This window comes from Chiloscyllium punctatum, chromosome 35, assembly GCF_047496795.1.
Source record: "Chiloscyllium punctatum isolate Juve2018m chromosome 35, sChiPun1.3, whole genome shotgun sequence".
Lineage (NCBI taxonomy): Eukaryota > Metazoa > Chordata > Chondrichthyes > Orectolobiformes > Hemiscylliidae > Chiloscyllium > Chiloscyllium punctatum.
In genome coordinates, this window is record NC_092773.1 from 10,770,602 (window position 1) to 10,792,694 (window position 22,093).

The 22,093-nt window shown below is 49.0% G+C and overlaps 1 protein-coding gene across 1 annotated transcript in view; it reads right to left on the bottom strand.

Annotated features, from left to right (window-relative positions):
* Positions 1-21,553, bottom strand: part of LOC140459643 (glutamine--fructose-6-phosphate aminotransferase [isomerizing] 1) — a 79,119-nt gene extending 57,566 nt beyond the window's left edge. The window contains exons 1-2 of the mRNA XM_072553956.1: positions 21,400-21,553; positions 737-844 (exon numbers count right to left, since the gene is read on the bottom strand). Coding sequence (XP_072410057.1) covers positions 737-844; positions 21,400-21,406 — 115 coding nt within the window. The 5' untranslated portion in view covers positions 21,407-21,553. The remainder of the gene's footprint in view (positions 1-736; positions 845-21,399) is intronic.
* Positions 21,554-22,093: the final 540 nt, after the last annotated feature.

Genomic DNA, 22,093 nt, shown 5'->3' on the forward strand with positions numbered 1-22,093 from the left:
AAGAAGCAAAAGGTGATTTAAGGTTTGAACCATTTGAGGAGACACCCTCCTCCCATCTTTGCCCAGTCTGCATTATTATTGTTCAGGATTTCGCAAATCTGGAAAGCTCTCAGGTTGGTATGAGGATATACTTCTGTCCTCTCTCCCTTTCCACTGTTTCTCAGGTTCCCCTCAAGTATACTTCAGATCAGTCAGACCACCGGGTTGCTCAGATGGTGCAGTAATCAGTTCATTGCAAAAATAAAGTCAATCAAAATGTTTGAATATTTCATCAACAGGAAGGGGAAAGACAATTGAGAAAACAAAAACGAAAAAGTATTAAAAGTTACAAACATCCACCCTGGAATGCCTTTCCATGGATGTGGAAATTTATCATCCAGGAGTACTCTGATCAGAGGGTTTGCAGATGTGAAATGTCTCAGAAGTGAGATAGTAGGCTGAGTTGATCAGAACAACTGTGAGGCAGTGCCAGCGTGAACTCTAGTGACACACGGCAAGCAATAACAACATTTCAAAGCAGTCAATTACTCAGTTTCATGATTATGAGAGGACATGGTCTAGGGTGAACTTAACAACTCCCTCCCTCACAGGGCTGAGGATATAATTGTACCACAAAGACTGAAATGGTTTAAGAAGGCAGCTCATCACCATCTCCTCCAAGGCTGACCCAGCTAGCGGGGCCTGATTCTGCTGAAGAAAGAAAACAAATTCAACAAACTAAAATCTGTGCACTTGCCGGCAGAATCATATCCGCGGTACTCGAGACGCTGAAGCCCCTTGATGAGAGTTTCCAGAATCTCCCTCCTTGTCCTGGGTACATGGTAATTCAGGTATGCAAAGATTCCTGTCAACATAAACACACATAAGAGAACCTTTCAGTCTCTCATTCTCAATTGGAAAGACAGATTTTTGCCAAGGTGAAAAAACGCACTTTTGAAATCAGAGAGTACAAAAATCAATGCAGCTTAACAACTGAAAGAATAACAATAGTCTGGCATTCACTGGGGATCTCAAGATTCTGCTCCAATTTACTCTGTTATCCAAATATTCCATTCTATCAGGAATGTGGTCCCCACCAGCATTTGCCAATTTCCATTAACAATACACTTATACCTAAACCCAAAAACTTCAAATGGAACACGAGAAAGTGATGAAAACCTTCTGTCTGAAACATCGATTCTCCTGCTCCTCGGATGCTGCCTGACTGGCTGTGCTTTTCCAGCACCACTCTTTGACCCCAAATGGAATAGGACCTGGTTCCTGTACATGCGCCCACATCATGCAATGACTTCTTTGTAGTTTTGGTGCATGTATCAAATGGGAACAAGAGGTTTGTGTGGCCTTGGAATAAATCAAGAGCAAATGGACACCAGATGACCACTTTGCTGAACGCCTCCATTATGACGAGAAACCTGACCCCACGCTTCCTCTTGGTTCCCACATCAATTCCCCAATCAGCTCTGACCTCTGCCTCTGCATTTTACCAGTGAAGCTCAACACTATTCCTTTCATGATCTCTGTACTTGCTTAATGTCTACTATACCTGCACGTTTGGAGTTCGGCTGCAAGGTCAGAAACCTCTCCTGCTGACTTGCTCAGTATTTACAGAGTGGGCCTGTCATCAACAAAGCTGTTGTTATTTCATGTCAAGGCAGAGGAAATGGAGATTGGTTTGTTTCTTAGCGAGCTAATATTCAAGCTGAAAACTCAGTTCAAAAGATGCATACGCTATTTCTTTGCTCATGCTATGATGGCATCACTGCCAAAGTTGCATAGTCATCATTAGACGTTTTTTAATTCCAGATTTTTATTGGATTGCAATGTTACCATTTATCATAGTAGATGTGAATCCATCACAGCAGCCTGGGAATCTGGATAAATAATCCTGTGACTTTGCCATTCCACCACCATCGTCCCCAAATGGCTGTCAATAGGAAGCTGGACTTCCACGTCTGAATCAAATAATTGAATATCGCAAAACGTCGACACATAATGCATCTCTGCTAACAAAAACATTGCAAGGTACTTTGCAAGAAATAACTTCAACTGTGGACTATAACTTTTGACAGTGAATGATGAGGGACTGCAGTATAGGTACTTGTTACAGGCATGAATATCAGAGTCTGGACACCTGAGCTCTACCAAATGAATTTAATCTGGTCCTACCTGACTGATATCCTTTATTTGGAAGGTCACAGAATAGTTTCACAGCTCAGTAGATTTAACACAGGGTTTGACAACATCAATGGCAGCAGTAGCACGATTGCTCTAGCTGACACTTCTCTACACGTGATGCCACCAAACCCACCATCTGAAAGGATTATTGAACACAGCATCTCAGGGGAGTTGAACAGGAACTATTGGCCTTTTCAACAATGTATGGTACAAGCTCATTTTCTCAAATTCTGCCATAAATCCTGACACCCTCCAGGATCCTTTGGATGCACAACAGCTCCACTGTTCAAAAAGATCACCGCTGATTTGAACACCACCCCAGCTCCACTTTCCTGCCAGCCAACCCAACAACCTGATTCAACCTTGAACATATTTGATGATCGCAGTCTCCACCACCCTCCTGGACAGTACATTTTCTCAGTGGCTCGATGAACTGACTCAATCAGATTGCTTCAACTGTTTGGCCACTGAAAATGTGGATTGTTCTACATGTAGGCAGGTACAAGTGAACAATAAATGCCACCACATGAAGTAAAGATGGAAGCTGAAATGGTCACTTTCTGCAGTGATGTACTGCTTCTGCCAAAAGTAAACAAGGGTTGGTTGAGAGCTCGGAATACCATCCGATACGCTCACAAAAACTCAGCAAGGCTGTTGTAAGTGGGATCACAAAAATCAATATCGAATCCGATCTCCTCCACAATATCAGCCAACTCATCTCCTTAACGCTGCACACCCTGTACACGAAAATTCAATGGGTGTATCATTATTGCACTGCACAAGAGGAATATTTTTTGCAACGTACCTCCTCCAACATGTTGCTCTGACAACACTATGACTTTAAGAGGTGTATTTTGTCCTTTTTTGGAATGAAGAAAGGTTGAGACAGAGGTGAAGAGTGGTCTGCTCAAAGCTAATCAAGTATACAGATTGTGAGGCCTTGGGTTTTTCTTCTCAGTAGGAACAACAGTAGAAGCTAGATGGGTATAACTCCCATAGAACCAAGACTTTCAGATTCGATTTTCTGCATTTGTTGGGATTTGCATTTGAAGCTGGATGTGGGTGCTCTAATTCCTTTCTCTGTTGCAGCTAAAAGCTGGGGTTCTCTTTGTGCTGCTAGAATTGAATGGGAGACAATCTATTCTGCTGAATTTGGTTCTGCCAACTGTGTGTTTATGGATGTTGCTATCGTGTGACAGTTAATTAGCAGTGGTTATAATTTGTTAAGCATTTCCATGGAGTTACAGTGAAGCCAACTCTTTTATTTTGTCTGCATTTTAACTGTAGTGTAAAAATAAAGTTTGTTTTGCTTGAAGTTGAGCTGTTCAACCAATCAAATTGAATCCGGAATGCAACACCTTACAATTACCTTTAAATTAAGAAAAAGTGAGGGTCAAGGCTATTTTATGAAATTAGTCTGTGGGGGGGTTTGGTCTGGTCCATAACATTGTTGAATGTCAGGCATGCTGATATCCTGCTATTAAACTGGCAGATATACTCTGACAAAGAACTCAGGTAACAAGTAAATTCTGCACATGACATATCATTGAACCAAACAAAGGCTGGTTCTCAGTTTTGGAATCATTAAGTATCCAGGAAGTAGGTATGGGAATTACACGTTCTTGGCTATGAAAGGTAGATCACTGCGATCTTGGCGTCACACCATTTTGAATCATTTTATACACTTAGACATAGCTCAGGTTTAACATCCTGGGTTGGACTCTCAATCAGAACAATCCAAATTTAAGTAAAATGAAATGTTTCATGGTCTGCCCTGGTTTTTCAGATTGTTATTTTTTGTCCAAGTGTGGTTGTGTTTGCATGACTGGCCCCCAAGCCCAGCTATCAGTGACGCGAGAAAAGTGGAGGACGAAAGACACAAATATGACTGGCAACCAGTGCTCCTGAATGGAGTATGTCACATGTGCTTATGTCCACACTTGACTCTCAGGTGAGATGCACTGGGAGACATGGGATGGAAACTGAAGCTCTCAAGAGGGAATACACCAATTGGACATAGACTCTTCCTTTTATTAATCAAACCTTTGAAGAGACAAGCGGATTCCTGTCTGGTGATGGAGGTGCATCTTGGTGCAGAGGTTGGGAGTGACAACACTTTACTCTGAAAAAGCAGGGTGAAAAGAAAATCATTGACACATTTTCAAATGTTACAGTTCACTGATTGACTTAACAGCCTACACATTCTGAAGGCCAACCATTTTGCTTTAAGGTTAGTTAAGAGTCTGCAATTCTTCACATAAAATGGTGAAATAAAAATGTTACAATTTTTTACATTCTCCAACTTCCTCAAAGGATGGATTTATGTATCACTGAGCTAAAATCTGTTGAAGTTTTCAGGGAAAAAATATAATTTAATCAGTGAAATATAAAGCTCAGCTTTTAACACCATCAGACTAAAAATATAATTGTCACTTCAGGTGTGCATCCTCATCAGAAAATGGAGAAGATTGTCAGGATGGGAATGATTAACAATCATGGGTCACTTTTCAACTCAAGTTAAAACTGCATCTTTCCCTGTTATGTACATCCTCTTCCTGCCAGTATCCCAGCAGTCTCTCTTCGAAGACCAATTAACAAAATTGACAATTTGGCAACCCCTTTGTTGGAGCATTTCAGAAAAAGTGACATTTGATTTCAAATTACATGTTGGTGGCGGATGGCCTGGGGATGGGAATCTTGCTGTGCAAAAAGGCAGTCAGTCAAAAGGCCAGTTTGTCTCTGAACGTACTTCTTATGTCTTCCATCCAAAGGTTTGGGTATTAGTCAGGGGAGGTTAAAGGGTTATGGGGAGCGAACAGAAAAGTAGAGTTGACAGCGTGACAAGATCAGCCATGCCTTTTCCCTCAGATGACAATGGCTAGCACGAGGAGCTATAGCTTTAAATTGAGGGGTGATTTTTTATAGAACAGATGTCAGAGGTAGTTTCCTTACTCGGAGTAGTAGGGGTGCGGAATGTATTGCCTGCAACAGCAGTTGACTCGCCAAATTTAAGGACATTGAAATGGTCATTGGATAGGCGTATGGACAAGAATGGAATAGTGTAGGTTAGATAGGCTTCAGCATTGTTACACAGGTCACAGCAACATCAAGATCCGAAGGGCCTGTACTGCACTGTAATGCTCCATGTTCTATGACTGTGTTAAATGGTGCAGGTTCAAGAGGATGAATTGCCTTACTTGTGCTCCTGGTTCTTAAGAGATCAGGACTAATTTCTTCACCCATCGTGTGTGAGCCTGCTGCAGAAAACAGCTGAGCCTAAAGATTGAATGTTTTCAAGAAGGAGTTTGGCGTAGTTGTTAGGTATTGGGGAGAAAGTGGGAACAGGGTATTGAGTTGGATGCTCAGCCATGATCACCTTGAATGCCAGGGCAGGCTCGTTGGGCTGAGCGATCTACTTCTGCTCCTATTTTCAATGCTTCTCCCCTGCAGAAGTTGCGGAAGACACCAGCAGACATCACACATTTTCTCTCCAATGACACAGACCTAACCATGGAAAAGGGGGAGGCAGTCAGTTCCAAAGCCCGCTGCCTGGAATTTGCAATGGCCTTTGCCACGCTCAGAAGATATGGTAAATTGGACACAGAATTAACCGAGTGAAAGGAAGCAGAAGCTGATGATGGAGGGATATTTTTATGACTGAAAGCCTGTGTACAGTGGGGTTCCGCAGGGATCAGTATTGGGAGCCTTGCTGTGTGTGGTATGAAAAATTAAGATTTGAATGTAGGAGGGTTGACATACAATATATAAATTGATGGAGTGGTAAATGGTGAGCAGGACAGCCTTGGACTACACAAGGATATATATGGTTTGGTCAGATAGGCTGATCAGTGGCAAATGAAATTCATTCCAGATACATGTGGGGCGATGCACTTGGGCAGGATAAACAAAGCAAGGAAATACATGAAGAACAGTTGGACCCTGCAAATATGAGGATCAGAGCAAACTTGATGTGCACAACAACCAGTCCCTAAGGCAGTGGGACAGGCCAATTAAGTGGTTAAGAAGGCTTGTAGGATGGCCTTTATTAGCAGCGGCATCTGCATGTTAATACACATGCTCCTTCTCATCTTCCTGAACGCGCCCTCAATTTGTTTCACCTTCATGTAATTCCCTAAATTGCCTTCACCCATGACTCTGACCTCAACAATTCCCTGTCACGGAGACCAAATTCTTGCCATGCTTTGACGAAACGTCTTTTTAAATTCCTTGTTGGACATTTTGGTGATTCGCTCCACAGGATGGCTCGAGTTTAACTCTTTCTCACAAGTGGAAAAATCGAGCCCCCTAAAACATTTAATCAATGATTCAAATACATCCTTCTTCCAACTTCTCTTTTTGAAGGTGAAGGAAACCCAGCCTATTGGTCATATCCCAGCCTAAAGTCTGTTCTGATATAACATCATAATTCCATTCCTGCGCGATCCCGTGGTATGCAAAAATTGTGTATTGGCAGCACCATTTAAACCAATGGGACCAGAATAGCGTTATAGCCAATACAGGTAAGGAAAGTTGGCATTCTACAAATAATGCTCTAAATTCTTCAATCGCATTATAGCTAATTTGCATTGAAGGAAATGCATTATAGCAGAGCATACTGTATTGGTTATAGTCTTTAGTACTGTGAATTAAGGTGATATGAACATTTTTTTTGCCAAAGCTAGAATGCTTTGTTCAGCCTTCTATGTACAGTGGGAGCAAAGGGTGGATCTCAGAGAAAAGGTCACAGCAAAGAATGAAGGAATTATAATTAGAAGTCTGAATGTGAAAATGATTGGTTTTCTACATGGACCTGAAGAAAAGATTTATGGCTTCCAAAAAGGAGTAGAAGAAAGAAAAGGATATGCTGCTGCATTTGATTTGAGCTCCCCAGTTGGATGGGTAGGTTCACCAGCAATGCCACTGCTAGGTTTTATATTGCAATGCACTAGTGTGAAAGGTAACAGAACTGCACCTGACTCAGTGTGACAAAACCACTGCATTCATTGCGCTGAAATTCATTCCAAGTAGAAAACAAGTAGGCCATAGCAATTCCATTAAATTTTGAAATAGTTGTAAAATCCTGGAAAAACACAGCAACAATTACAATCAATCAGTTTGTACGTTTTACTGGCTAATGTTAAATAGTCCAGTCTTTCAAAGGTGTAACATGACATTGCCTGAACAATAATCAGCCTTCTTTTCAGTAAACCAGTGACTCATCAACCAAAGAAATTCAGAGAGATTATAAGTGTTTCTGTGTTTCCCTAAATCTAACAACTGATTTAAAATTTAACACTATGCCCACAGGACTTACAGGTGCAAAATGCACGTATGTATGTGGTCACAGTGGCCATTTTTGCATTGGGAACACTCTATTGGTTCAGGCTGAAAATGTTTACCTTGAAGAGTGTGGTGCTGGAAAAGCACAGCTGGTCAGGCAACATCCAAGGAGCAGGAGAATCGACATTTCGGGCAGAAGCCCTTCATCCAGCACCACACTATTCAATTCTGATCTCCAGCATCTGTGGTGCTCACATTCTCCTCCCTGGAAATGTTTACCTGTTTGTTGGTACCAAATTAAGCTGCTTGCAAGGATTGCATCGTACAATGAATGAGTACTCTATGCTCCCACCTCTGGAGGTGTGCCTTCAATGCAGGCCGCTTGAATGAGATGAAGGTTTCTACTGTTTGCTGGTTGGCAAGAGTGTTGACCTGCTTTGTAGTGGATATGAGCCAACAGCACAAGACTACCATTAATTCGGTTGTGAAATTGAGATTTGATCCACTGGGAGTGGCCAACACTTTGGAAGAGTTAAGGCACAATTTTGGAGAACAGTTTGGCTCAGCCCTCAATTGAGCATTGTTTGATGCTGACATTGGGTTCTTTGACAGCGAGTAGTCACCAGATACTTGATGACTATTCATCCGATGGAGCTCAATGACGACAGTAAATAAACAAAATGGACAAGTCTTTCAGTTCTCAATGACAACACAGTGATCAACATAAACTATCATGCAAATTCAGGAGGAGTAAGGGCTGGATACAGAGTGAGAACGAAGTGGCTGAGACTGGGGTGCGATTCAAACAGAGTTCAACTTGTAAGGTTACTTGCAATATCATTAAAATTTCCTCTCGTTTTGAGTTTTTATTCACATTCCAATCTATCTACCAAATCAGTTTAAGACTGAGGACTGATTTATTGGTTAATTGCAAGGAAGTTGACTTCAGTGCCAAACCCGAATTGGCACCCAGTGTGACTTTCATAGTAATTTCATTCACTCTGACTCTACCTCAATTGCATCTGACCAGCCTTTGCTGAGGGGGAGAATTGCTTTCTGAGCTCCAGCCTAACAGCTCAATGAGGAAGCAAGTTTTCATCCTTCCAAGTTATGAAGCATGCTTCAAGCTTTCCAGAGAAACACCCATTTCAATACTTACACCCAAAACTTGACCCAAAAGCAGTATGTAATGTGCTGAAGGAAATGAATCATCACTCTGAGACATGAATAAGAAACTGTTTCCACTGGTTAATGAATCGGTGAAATGGAGACAGAAAAATAGTCAAACTCGCTGAATCAATACAAATTTACAACATGGGAGGAGGCCATTTGGTCCATCATTAGTCTCTGCTGGCCATCACACTGCTGCCCAGCCAAGTCCCACTGATGCTCCTGCACCGAATTTTCAGCCTTGTAAGTTAGAGCGCTTGAAGTGCCTATCCAATTGTTCAGAGGTTTAAGACCATAAGACATAGGAGTGGAAGTAAGGCCATTCGGCCCATCGAGTCCACTCCGCCATTCAATCATGGCTGATGCGCATTTCAGCTCCACTTGCCAGCGTTCTCCCCGTAGCCCTTAATTCCTCTAGACAACAAAAACCTATCAATCTCGGCCTTGAAGACATTTAGCGTCCCGGCTTCCACTGCACTCCGTGGCAATGAATTCCACAGGCCCACCACTCTCTGGCTGAAGAAATGTCTCCGCATTTCCGTTCTGAAATGACCCCCTCTAATTCTAAGGCTGTGTCCACGGGTCCTAGTCTCCTCGCCTAACAGAAACAATTTTCTAGCATCCACCTTTTCAAAGCCATGTATTATTTTGTACGTCTCTATTAGATCTCCCCTTAATCTTCTAAACTCCAACAAATACAACCCCAGTATCCTCAGCCGTTCCTCATATGCTAGACCTGTCATTCCAGGGATCATCCGTGTGAATCTCCGCTGGACACGTTCCAGTGCCAGTATGTCCTTCCTGAGGTGTGGGGACCAAAACTGGACACAGTACTCCAAATGGGGCCTAACCAGAGCTTTATAAAGTCTTAGTAGTACATCTCTGCTTTTATATTCCAACCCTCTTGAGATAAGAGACAACATTGCATTCGCTTTCTTAATCACAGACTCAACCTGCATGTTTACCTTTAGAGAATCCTCGACTAGCACTCCCAGATCCCTTTGTGCTTTGGCTTTATTAAGTTTCTCACCATTTAGAAAGTAGTCCATTCCTATATTCTTTTTGCCAAAGTGCAAGACCTCGCACTTGCTCACGTTAAATTCCATCAGCCATTTCCTGGACCACTCTCCCAACCTGTCTAGATCCTTCTGTAGCCTCCCCACTTCCTCAGTACTACCTGCCTGTCTACCTAACTTTGTATCATCGGCAAACTTCGCTAGAATGCCCCCGGTTCCCTCATCCAAATCATTAATATATAATGCGAACAGCTGTGGCCCCAGCACCGAACCCTGCGGGACACCGCTCGTCACCGGCTGCCATTCTGAAAAAGAACCTTTTATCCCAACTCTCTGCCTTCTGTTAGATAGCCAATCCTCAATCCATCCCAGCAGCTCACCTCGAACACCATGGGCCCTCACCTTGCTCAGCAGTCTCCCGTGTGGCACCTTATCAAAGGCCTTTTGAAAGTCCAGATAGACCACATCCACTGGGTTCCCCTGGTCTAACCTACTTGTTACCTCTTCAAAAAATTCCAACAGGTTTGTCAGGCATGACCTCCCTTTACTAAATCCATGTTGACTTGTTCTAATCAGACTCTGCTCTTCCAAGAATTTAGATACCTCATCCTTAATGATGGATTCTAGAATTATGTCATTCACCCGATCACACTGCCTGATAGCTGGAAATACCTCACAACCTCCTGAAATCACTTCCCCTTGAATCCCCTCGAAATCTCCATGCCAACATTGATGCCACGCTGTGTGGCCTTCGCAACTTTGTAGAATTGGCACCTTCCTATTAATATTAACCTTATTTCATACATTTCAACTAGGTAACCTTCAGTCACCAAGTAGATGGTGTCTGTCAGCAAATATCAACTGTGTGTTATGGCAGCTGAGGCAGACACTGGGAGCACACTCTTTTACAAAAAGGACCACCTTTGTCGTCTTAACCTTGGTGATATCTAAAATTCTCCAGGTTAGGAAGTACCCTTCTAAGTCTCCACTGCACCCTCTTGGACACAATTACACTATTCCAAAGGGTGGTAACCAGAAGTATATACTGTGCTTCAGCTGTGTCTCACTGGCATTCCATATATCTTCATTCCAGCACCATTTACCTTCTCCTAAAGACAGATGATATCCTGTTGAGGGCAGGCCATCCCCCATTTGAAAAAAGAATGGATATCTATTTTGAAACACAGATTATAAAAACGAAGAAACTGGGTTGAGAACAGAGATGAGCACAAATCATTCCATCTGAAAACCTAGAACCGATCTCTTCATGATCTATCATCTTCACAGCTTTCTACCTGTCACTATGAACAGTACAGTGGCACAGAAAATAGTTAATGTGGGTGAAAAAAAAAGGCTTTAGAGAACACAACATATTGAAATATCAACTTCTTTTGTAATATTTCAATGGAATAGGACCCACCCAATTAAGAACATAATGTTCAAAGGACTGACATAACTAACTGAATTATGTTTCGTTCCACTTCCTTGTACTGCTTGTGCATGTATTGTTCTTTAAAAATGACAGCATTGTATAATGCCCATGATCTGGAACCTGCGTCGATACAGTCTGCATCATCACACATGACAGCAAATTGGAAGTTTACGGTCTTCCAAACAGCCCATATCTCATCAGAAAGAACAATTATTACATCCTGATATCGCACTGAGTGTTAAGGCCGTGGCACAACAGGGAAACAGAAGGCTGGAGTCTGCCACGGGCTTGTGATCTCGAAGTGTACAGATAACCTGGAGACACAAGTTCCAATCTCATCACTGCAATTGGAGACTTGAAATTCCAAGTGAATGAAACTTGGATTAAAAGGTTCAAGTTAAGAAGCATGAAACTCGCACAGAGCACTCAAAACAGATCCAGTTTACTGGTGTTCACTCAAAGTCCTGATGCAAACTCTCTTGCAGGTAATCCCAGACACACAGCAATGTAACAGGTTACAGAAGGTGCCATAGCCCTAGTGCTGCACTCACCCTGGAACATCTGAACAACAAGGACATCTACATCAAACTCCTGCTCATTGACCTCAAGACCATTACCCCCTCCAGACTGATCTCAAAACTCTGGAACCTCTGCAACTAGATCCTCAGCTTCCTGACCCACAGACTGCAAACAGTGAAGATAGGTAACTGCACCTCCTCTGTGATAACACCCAACACTGGAGCTTCCCAAGGATGCATCCTCAGCCCCCGACTGTACTCCGAACGAATGTCATCTGTAAGTTTGCTGATGACACCACTGTAGGAGGGCAGATATCTAACAATGAGGAAAAAATGAGGACTCAACTACCTTCCCCCAGCCCCTTCCCATTTGTCTCACCACCCCCTCAGCTTACAGTCTCATTCCTGATGAAGGGCTTCTCCTGAAATCTCGATTCTCCTGCTTCTCGGATGCTGCCTGACCTGCTGTGCTTTTCCAGCACTACACTCTTGACTCAGATATCTAACAACGCCAAGTCAAAATACAGAAGGGAGATAGAGAGTTTGGTGATGTAGTACAATGAGAATGACCTCTCTCTCAATGTCAACTTCAGAAAGAAAGGAGGAGAAACATGCCCCCATCTATATCAATAGAACTGAGGTTGAGAGGATAGAAAATGTCACATTCCTTGGAGTGATGATAACTGTTCTGGATTTTCCACACAGATGTGACAGTCAAGGCGGCACAACAACACCTCTTCTCACTGAGGCAGCTCGGGACATTGAGCATGTCCATAAGGACCCTCACCAAAGTCTATAGATGCACCATTGAAGGCAAACTGTATGGACGCTTAACGGCCTGGTAAAGCATCTGCTCTGTCTGGAACTGTAAGAAACTACAAAAGGCAACATACATAGCCCAGACCACAGAAGCCAACCTTTCATCCACGGACTCGATTCACACAACTCACTCCCATGTAAAGGCTATCTGATGAAGGACCAGTGCACCGAAAGCTCATACTTCCAAATATACCTGCTGGATTATAACCTGGTGTTGTGTGATTTTTTAACATCATGAAAGATCCATCGCACCCTGGACATAATCTCCTACAATCTCTTCCATTGGACAGAGGGTACAGAAGCCTGAGACACGCACCAGCAAGTTCAGGAACAGCTTCTTCCTGGCTGTTATGAGAGTGATGAAGGGACTCTCTTGCCTCAAATAATGCTGATCTTGCACCATGCACACCCTGTGCAATGTAACCTGCATGCCCCTATTTGACTCCTTTTGATCTGTACATCCTTACTATCTATGATCTGTCGTAAACAGAGCTTTTCACTGTATTTCAGTACATGCAACAACAAATCAATCAATCAAATCCCAAGGACTCAAATGTGCCAGCATCATGACAAAGCCCTCTCTGGGCCCTCCATGGAATGAGGCGAAGCACCAACCATGTGAGAGAGATCAACATGGAGGATTGCAGCCATCATCACAGACTAAGCTGACCACTGCATCATACCGGCACCGGATTACCCAGCAAGCCCTCCCAAGGCATCACAGCAAGCAGTCACAGTGAACGTCACAGTCAGACAGGAGGTCTCGGCTTTAATCTCACTCGCAGCATCACAGCAAGCCTCACTCATTGTACAGATGGCAGGGACCACAACCAGCCCCAAATGCATCTCTGTAAGAGGTACAGAGACTGTCACAGCCAGATTCACTGTGCAGTTGTGGCCACTGTTACAGTGAGCCCTGTGTCAATTATAGATCACCCGAGGGTGGAAGGGGCTGTGAGAATGGGAATCACACCAGGAAAGGAAGGGGGAGGAAGTGGGGAGCAATGGGACCTAAGAGAGACTGGGGATCACATCGTCAGGGGTGGTAATGCTGGGAGGAATCACCCCAAGTGGGGTGGGTGGGTAGGGAGGGAATCACCATGCAATGGGGTCAAAATGCTCAAGGAGAACCCTGGGATGAAGTTGTGAGACTGAGGTTTAGCTCAGGATAGAGATCACTCTGGAACTGGTTTGTGTGACTGTATATCTGGTTGAGACTGGTGATCCCCCAGGATAGTGATTACCCAGAGATCAGTTTGTGAGGCTGGGGGTCACCTGGGGATCGGGATAACCCTGAGATGGGCTGGTGAGTTTGGGGATCATGTGGGGTGGGGTATGTATTGCTCTGGGATCAGTTTATGAGACTGGGACCATCCCAGGATAAGGATCACCATGGGATTGGGATGTGAGGTGAGGGACCACCTGGGTAAGGGATTATCCTGGGATGGTGTTGTGAGTTGCGGTGGGGTGGGAATCACCTGTGAATAGGGACCACCCTGAGATCTGATTATGAGACTGAGGATCACGCTGGGATGGGAATCAGCCCTAGGATCTCGCTGTGAGGATGGCAATCACACTGGAATACAGATCACCCTGCCATCGGATTGCAAGATCTCATATTACCTGGAATGGGGATCAACCTGGGATCAGGGGGGTTGAAGCTGGTGATCGCCCTGGAATAGGGATCGCCCTGGGATAGGGATCACACTGGAATAGGGATCACATTGGGATAGGGATCACCCTGGGGATAGGAATCTCCCTGGGGACAGAAATCACTCTGGGATAGGGATCACATTGGGATAGGGATCACCCTGGGTACAGAGATCACTCTGGAATAGGGATCACTTTGGGATAGGGATCACACTGGAATAGGGATCGCCCTGGGATAGGGATCACACTGGAATAGGGATCACATTGGGATAGGGATCACCCTGGAATAGGGATCACATTGGGATAGGGATCACCCTGGGATGGGGATCACCCTGGGGACAGAGATCACTCTGGGATAAGGATCACCCTGGGGATAGGGATCTCCCTGGGGACAGAGATCACTCTGGGATAGGGATCACACTGGGATAGGGATCACACTTGGGTAGGGATGTCCCTGGGGATGGGGATCTCTCTGGGATAGGGATCTCTCTGGGGATAGGGATGTCCCTGGGGATGGGGATCTCTCTGGGGATGGGGATGTCCCTGGGGATGGGGATCTCTCTGGGGATGGGGATCACTCTGGGATAGGGATCTCTCTGGGGATGGGGATGTCCCTGGGGATGGGGATGGGGATCGGGATCTCTCTGGGGATGGGGATCTCTCTGGGATAGGGATCTCTCTGGGGATGGGGATCTCTCTGGGATAGGGATCTCCCTGGGGATGGGGATCACACTGGGATAGGGATGTCCCTGGGGATGGGGATCACACTGGGGATAGGGATCTCTCTGGGATAGGGATCTCCCTGAGGATAGGGATCTCTCTGGGGATAGGGATCTCTCTGGGGATGGGGATCACACTCGGATAGGGATCTCTCTGGGATAGGGATCTCTCTGGGGATGGGGATCTCTCTGAGGATGGGGATCTCTCTGGGATGGGGATCTCTCTGGGGATGGGGATCTCCCTGAGGATAGGGATCTCTCTGGGATAGGGATCTCTCTGGGGATGGGGATCTCTCTGAGGATGGGGATCTCTCTGGGATAGGGATCTCTCTGGGATGGGGATCTCTCTGGGATAAGGATCTCTCTGGGATGGGGATCTCTCTGGGATGGGGATCTCTCGGAGGATGGGGATCTCTCGGAGGATGGGGATCTCTCTGGGATAAGGATCTCTCTGAGGATGGGGATCTCTCTGGGATGGGGATCTCTCTGGGATAAGGATCTCTCTGGGATAAGGATCTCTCTGGGGATGGGGATCTCTCTGGGGTTGGGGATCTCTCTGGGGATGGGGATCTCTCTGGGATAAGGATCTCTCTGGGGATAGAGATCTCCCTGGGGATGGGGATCTCTCTGGGGATGGGGATCACACTGGGGATAGGGATCTCTCTGGGGATAGGGATCTCTCTGGGGATAGGGATCTCTCTGGGATAGGGATCTCTCTGCGGATGGGGATCTCTCTGGGGATGGGGATCACATTGGGGATAGGGATCTCTCTGGGATAGGGATCTCTCTGGGATAGGGATCTCTCTGGGATAGGGATCACTCTGGGGATGGGGATCACACTGGGGATAGGGATCTCTCTGGGATAGGGATCTCCCTGGGGATGGGGATCTCTCTGGGATAGGGATCTCTCTGGGGATAGGGATCTCTCTGGGATGGGGATCACCCTGGGGATGGGGATCACACTCCGATGGGGATCTCTTTGGGGATAGGGATCTCTCTGGGATGGGGATCACCCTGGGGATGGGGATGTCCCTGGGGATGGGGATCTCTCTGGGATAGGGATCTCTCTGGGGATAGGGATCTCTCTGGGGATGGGGATCTCTCTGGGGATGGGGATCTCTCTGGGGATAGGGATCTCTCTGGGGATGGTGTTCTCTCTGGGATGGGGATCACCCTGGGGATGGGGATGTCCCTGGGGATAGGGATCTCTCTGGGATAGGGATCTCTCTGGGGATAGGGATCTCTCTGGGGATGGGGATCTCTCTGGGGATGGGGATCTCTCTGGGGATAGGGATCTCTCTGGGGATAGGGATCTCTCTGGGATAGGGATCTCTCTGGGGATAGGGATTTCTCTGGGGATGGGGATCACTCTGGGATAGGGATGTCCCTGGGGATGGGGATCTCTCTGGGGATGGGAATCTATCTGGGATAGGGATCTCTCTGGGATAGGGATCTCTCTGGGGATGGGGATCTCTCTGGGGATAGGGATCTCTCTGGGGATGGGGATCTCTCTGGGGATGGGGATCTCTCTGGGATGGGGATGTCCCTGGGGATGGGGATCTCTCTGGGATAGGTATCTCTCTGGGGATGGGGAGCTCTCCGGGGATGGGGAGCTCTCCGGGGATGGGGAGCTCTCCGGGGATGGGGAGCTCTCTGGGGATGGGGAGCTCTCTGGGATGGGGATCTCTCTGGGGATGGGGATCTCTCTGGGGATGGGGATCTCTCTGGGATAGGGATCTCTCTGGGGATGGGGATCTCTCTGGGATAGGGATCTCTCTGGGATAGGGATCTCTCTGGGATAGGGATCTCTCTGGGGATGGGGATCTCTCTGGGATAGGGATCTCTCTGGGGATGGGGTTCACACTCGGATAGGGATCTCTCTGGGGATAGGGATCTCTCTGGGGATGGGGATCTCTCTGGGGATGGGGATCACACTTGGATAGGGATCTCTCTGGGGATGGGGATCACACTCGGATAGGGATCTCTCTGGGGATGGGGATCACACTCGGATAGGGATCTCTCTGGGGATGGGGATCACACTCGGATAGGGATCTCTCTGGGGATAGGGATCTCTCTGGGGATGGGGATCTCTCTGGGGATGGGGATCTCTCTGGGGATAGGGATGTCTCTGGGGATGGGGATCACACTCGGATAGGGATCTCTCTGGGGATGGGGATCACACTCAGATAGGGATCTCTCTGGGGATGGGGATCACACTCGGATAGGGATCTCTCTGGGGATGGGGATCTCTCTGGGGATGGGGATCTCTCTGGGATAGGGATCACACTCGGATAGGGATCTCTCTGGGGATGGGGTTCACACTCGGATAGGGATCTCTCTGGGGATAGGGATCTCTCTGGGGATGGGGATCTCTCTGGGGATGGGGATCACACTTGGATAGGGATCTCTCTGGGGATGGGGATCACACTCGGATAGGGATCTCTCTGGGGATGGGGATCACACTCGGATAGGGATCTCTCTGGGGATGGGGATCACACTCGGATAGGGATCTCTCTGGGGATAGGGATCTCTCTGGGGATGGGGATCTCTCTGGGGATGGGGATGTCTCTGGGGATGGGGATCACACTCGGATAGGGATCTCTCTGGGGATGGGGATCACACTCAGATAGGGATCTCTCTGGGGATGGGGATCACACTCGGATAGGGATCTCTCTGGGGATGGGGATCTCTCTGGGGATGGGGATCACACTCGGATAGGGATCTCTCTGGGGATGGGGATCACACTCGGATAGGGATCTCTCTGGGGATGGGGATCACACTCGGGTAGGGATCTCTCTGGGGATGGGGATCTCTCTGGGGATGGGGATCTCTCTGGGGATGGGGATATCTCTGGGATGGGGATCTCTCTGGGATAGGGATCTCTCTGGGATAGGGATCTCTCTGGGGATGGGGATCTCTCTGGGGATGGGGATCTCTCTGGGGATGGGGATCGGGATGGGGATCTCTCTGTGGATGGGGATCTCTCTGGGGATAGGGATCTCTCTGGGGATGGGGATCTCTCTGGGGATGGGGATCTCTCTGGGGATAGGGATCTCTCTGGGGATGGGGATCTCTCTGGGATAGGGATCTCTCTGGGATAGGGATGTCTCTGGGGATGGGGATCACACTCGGATAGGGATCTCTCTGGGGATGGGGATCACACTCGGATAGGGATCTCTCTGGGGATGGGGATCTCTCTGGGGATGGGGATCTCTCTGGGGATGGGGATCACACTCGGATAGGGATCTCTCTGGGGATGGGGATCTCTCTGGGGATAGGGATGTCTCTGGGGATGGGGATCACACTCGGATAGGGATCTCTCTGGGGATGGGGATCTCTCTGGGGATGGGGATCACACTCGGATAGGGATCTCTCTGGGGATGGGGATCTCTCTGGGGATAGGGATGTCTCTGGGGATGGGGATCACACTCGGATAGGGATCTCTCTGGGGATGGGGATCACACTCGGATAGGGATCTCTCTGGGGATGGGGATCACACTCGGATAGGGATCTCTCTGGGGATGGGGATCTCTCTGGGGATGGGGATCTCTCTGGGGATGGGGATCACACTCGGATAGGGATCTCTCTGGGGATGGGGATCACACTCGGATAGGGATCTCTCTGGGGATAGGGATCACACTCGGATAGGGGTCTCTCTGGGGATGGGGATCACACTCGGATAGGGATCTCTCTGGGGATGGGGATATCTCTGGGATGGGGATCTCTCTGGGATAGGGATCTCTCTGGGGATAGGGATCTCTCTGGGGATGGGGATCTCTCTGGGGATGGGGATCTCTCTGGGGATGGGGATATCTCTGGGATGGGGATCTCTCTGGGATAGGGATCTCTCTGGGGATGGGGATCGGGATGGGGATCTCTCTGGGGATGGGGATCTCTCTGGGGATGGGGATCTCTCTGGGATAGGGATCTCTCTGGGGATGGGGATGTCTCTGGGATAGGGATCTCTCTGGGGATAGGGATCTCTCTGGGATGGGGATCTCTCTGGGGATAGGGATCTCTCTGGGGATGGGGATCTCTCTGGGGATAGGGATCTCTCTGGGGATGGGGATCTCTCTGGGGATGGGGATCGGGATGGGGATCTCTCTGGGGATGGGGATCTCTCTGGGGATGGGGATCTCTCTGGGATAGGGATCTCTCTGGGGATGGGGATCTCTCTGGGATAGGGATCTCTCTGGGGATAGGGATCTCTCTGGGGATAGGGATCTCTCTGGGGATGGGGATCTCTCTGGGGATGGGGATCGGGATGGGGATCTCTCTGGGGTTGGGGATCTCTCTGGGGATGGGGATCTCTCTGGGATAGGGATCTCTCTGGGGATGGGGATGTCTCTGGGATAGGGATCTCTCTGGGGATAGGGATCTCTCTGGGGATGGGGATCTCTCTGGGGATGGGGATCGGGATGGGGATCTCTCTGGGGATGGGGATCTCTCTGGGGATGGGGATCTCTCTGGGATAGGGATCTCTCTGGGGATGGGGATGTCTCTGGGATAGGGATCTCTCTGGGATGGGCATCTCTCTGGGGATAGGGATCTCTCTGGGGATGGGGATCTCTCTGGGGATAGGGATCTCTCTGGGGATAGGGATCTCTCTGGGGATGGGGATCTCTCTGGGGATGGGGATCTCTCTGGGGATAGGGATCTCTCTGGGGATGGGGATCTCTCTGGGATAGGGATCTCTCTGGGATGGGCATCTCTCTGGGGATAGGGATCTCTCTGGGGATGGGGATCTCTCTGGGGATAGGGATCTCTCTGGGGATGGGGATCTCTCTGGGGATGGGGATCTCTCTGGGGATGGGGATCTCTCTGGGGATAGGGATCTCTCTGGGGATGGGGATCTCTCTGGGGATGGGGATGTCCCTGGGGATAGGGATCTGTCTGGGGATGGGGATCTCTCTGGGATAGGGATCTCTCTGGGGATGGGGATCTCTCTGGGATAGGGATCTCTCTGGGGATAGGGATCTCTCTGGGGATGGGGATCTCTCTGGGGATGGGGATCTCTCTGGGTATAGGGATCTCTCTGGGGATGGGGATCTCTCTGGGGATGGGGATCTCTCTGGGATGGGGATCTCTCTGGGGATAGGGATCTCTCTGGGGATAGGGATCTCTCTGGGGATGGGGATCTGGGATAGGGATCTCTCTGGGGATGGGGATCTCTCTGGGGATGGGGATCTCTCTGGGATAGGGATCTCTCTGGGATAGGGATCTCTCTGGGGATGGGGATCTGGGATAGGGATCTCTCTGGGGATGGGGATCTCTCTGGGATGGGGATCTCTCTGGGGATGGGGATCTCTCTGGGGATGGGGATCTCTCTGGGGATAGGGATCTCTCTGGGGATGGGGATCTCTCTGGGGATGGGGATCTCTCTGGGGATAGGGATCTCTCTGGGGATGGGGATCTCTCTGGGGATAGGGATCTCTCTGGGGATGGGGATCTGGGATAGGGATCTCTCTGGGGATGGGGATCTCTCTGGGGATGGGGATCTCTCTGGGGATAGGGATCTCTCTGGGGATGGGGATCTCTCTGGGGATGGGGATCTGGGATAGGGATCTCTCTGGGGATGGGGATCTCTCTGGGATGGGGATCTCTCTGGGGATGGGGATCTCTCTGGGATGGGGATCTCTCTGGGGATAGGGATCTCTCTGGGGATAGGGATCTCTCTGGGGATGGGGATCTCTCTGGGGATGGGGATCTCTCTGGGGATGGGGATGTCCCTGGGGATGGGGATCTCTCTGGGGATGGGGATCTCTCTGGGGATGGGGATCTCTCTGGGGATAGGGATCTCTCTGGGGATGGGGATGTCCCTGGGGATGGGGATCTCTCTGGGGATGGGGATGTCCCTGGGGATGGGGATCTCTCTGGGGATGGGGATGTCCCTGGGGATAGGGATCTCTCTGGGGATGGGGATCTCTCTGGGGATGGGGATCTCTCTGGGGATGGGGATCGGGATGGGGATCTCTCTGGGGATGGGGATGTCCCTGGGGATAGGGATCTCTCTGGGGATAGGGATCTCTCTGGGGATGGGGATCTCTCTGGGGATGGGGATCTCTCTGGGGATAGGGATCTCTCTGGGGATGGGGATCTCTCTGGGATAGGGATCTCTCTGGGGATGGGGATCTCTCTGGGGATGGGGATCGGGATGGGGATCTCTCTGGGGATAGGGATCTCTCTGGGATAGGGATCTCTCTGGGGATAGGGATCTCTCTGGGGATGGGGATCTCTCTGGGGATGGGGATCGGGATGGGGATCTCTCTGGGGATAGGGATCTCTCTGGGGATAGGGATCTCTCTGGGGATGGGGATCTCTCTGGGGATAGGGATCTCTCTGGGGATGGGGATCTCTCTGGGGATGGGGATCGGGATGGGGATCTCTCTGGGGATGGGGATCTCTCTGGGGATCTCTCTGGGGATGGGGATCGGGATGGGGATCTCTCTGGGGATGGGGATCTCTCTGGGGATGGGGATCTGGGATCGCTGCGGCCCGGGGGGGGGGGGGGGGGCGAGGGCCCAGCGCGCCCTGTGTCCGGCCTTGGTGCCGACCGGGGGGGGGGGGGGGCGGGGGAACCGACACCGGGGTAACCGGGCAGGGGGTATCCCTCAACTCACCGCACATGGTGTCCGCTCTCCCTTCTCTCTCTCTCTCTCTGTTGGAGTCTCTCCTTCCTTCCTTCTCTCTCTCCCTCTCTCGCACACTCCCTCCGTCAGGCGCCGACAGCGGCCTCGCTACGGGGCGGACACACCCCCTCCCGCAGGGGGGGCGGCGCGAGGCAGCGCCCCGCCCCGCCACCGCCGCCGCCTTCCCATTGGTCCCGCTCCCCCGCCTCCTCGCCCGGCCGCGGCTCCCGATTGGCCGGGGCCGCCGCCCCTCATCGCTGGTGTGCGGCAGGCTGTGAGGGGTGGGGGGGGGGCGGGGCCTGCCCTGTGCCCCCGCCTACCCGCCTCTGATTGACAGCCCCGCCCGGGGACGTGGCACCAGGATGTGGGTGAGGACAGAGAGAAAAGGCTGCCGCAATTCAGCATGCATCTTCCTCCTTGCCTTGCAAACCTTCCAAATCAAAGTGCTCCAGAGAATCCAGCATTCGGTGGCAGTGAACAAAAACATAAAGAAATCCTTCCCTTCCCCCCCCCCCACCTCCACCACCTTGGATATGACTCCCACTTTTTTTTTTAATTTGCAAATACGACTTTTCATTGATTGCAAATATCGATTCCTAAGTGAAAGATCATGTATGAGAGCAGACCCTCTCCCAGAACGCACGCACATGCAACCTCGCACGCACCCTCTCACACATACTCCATC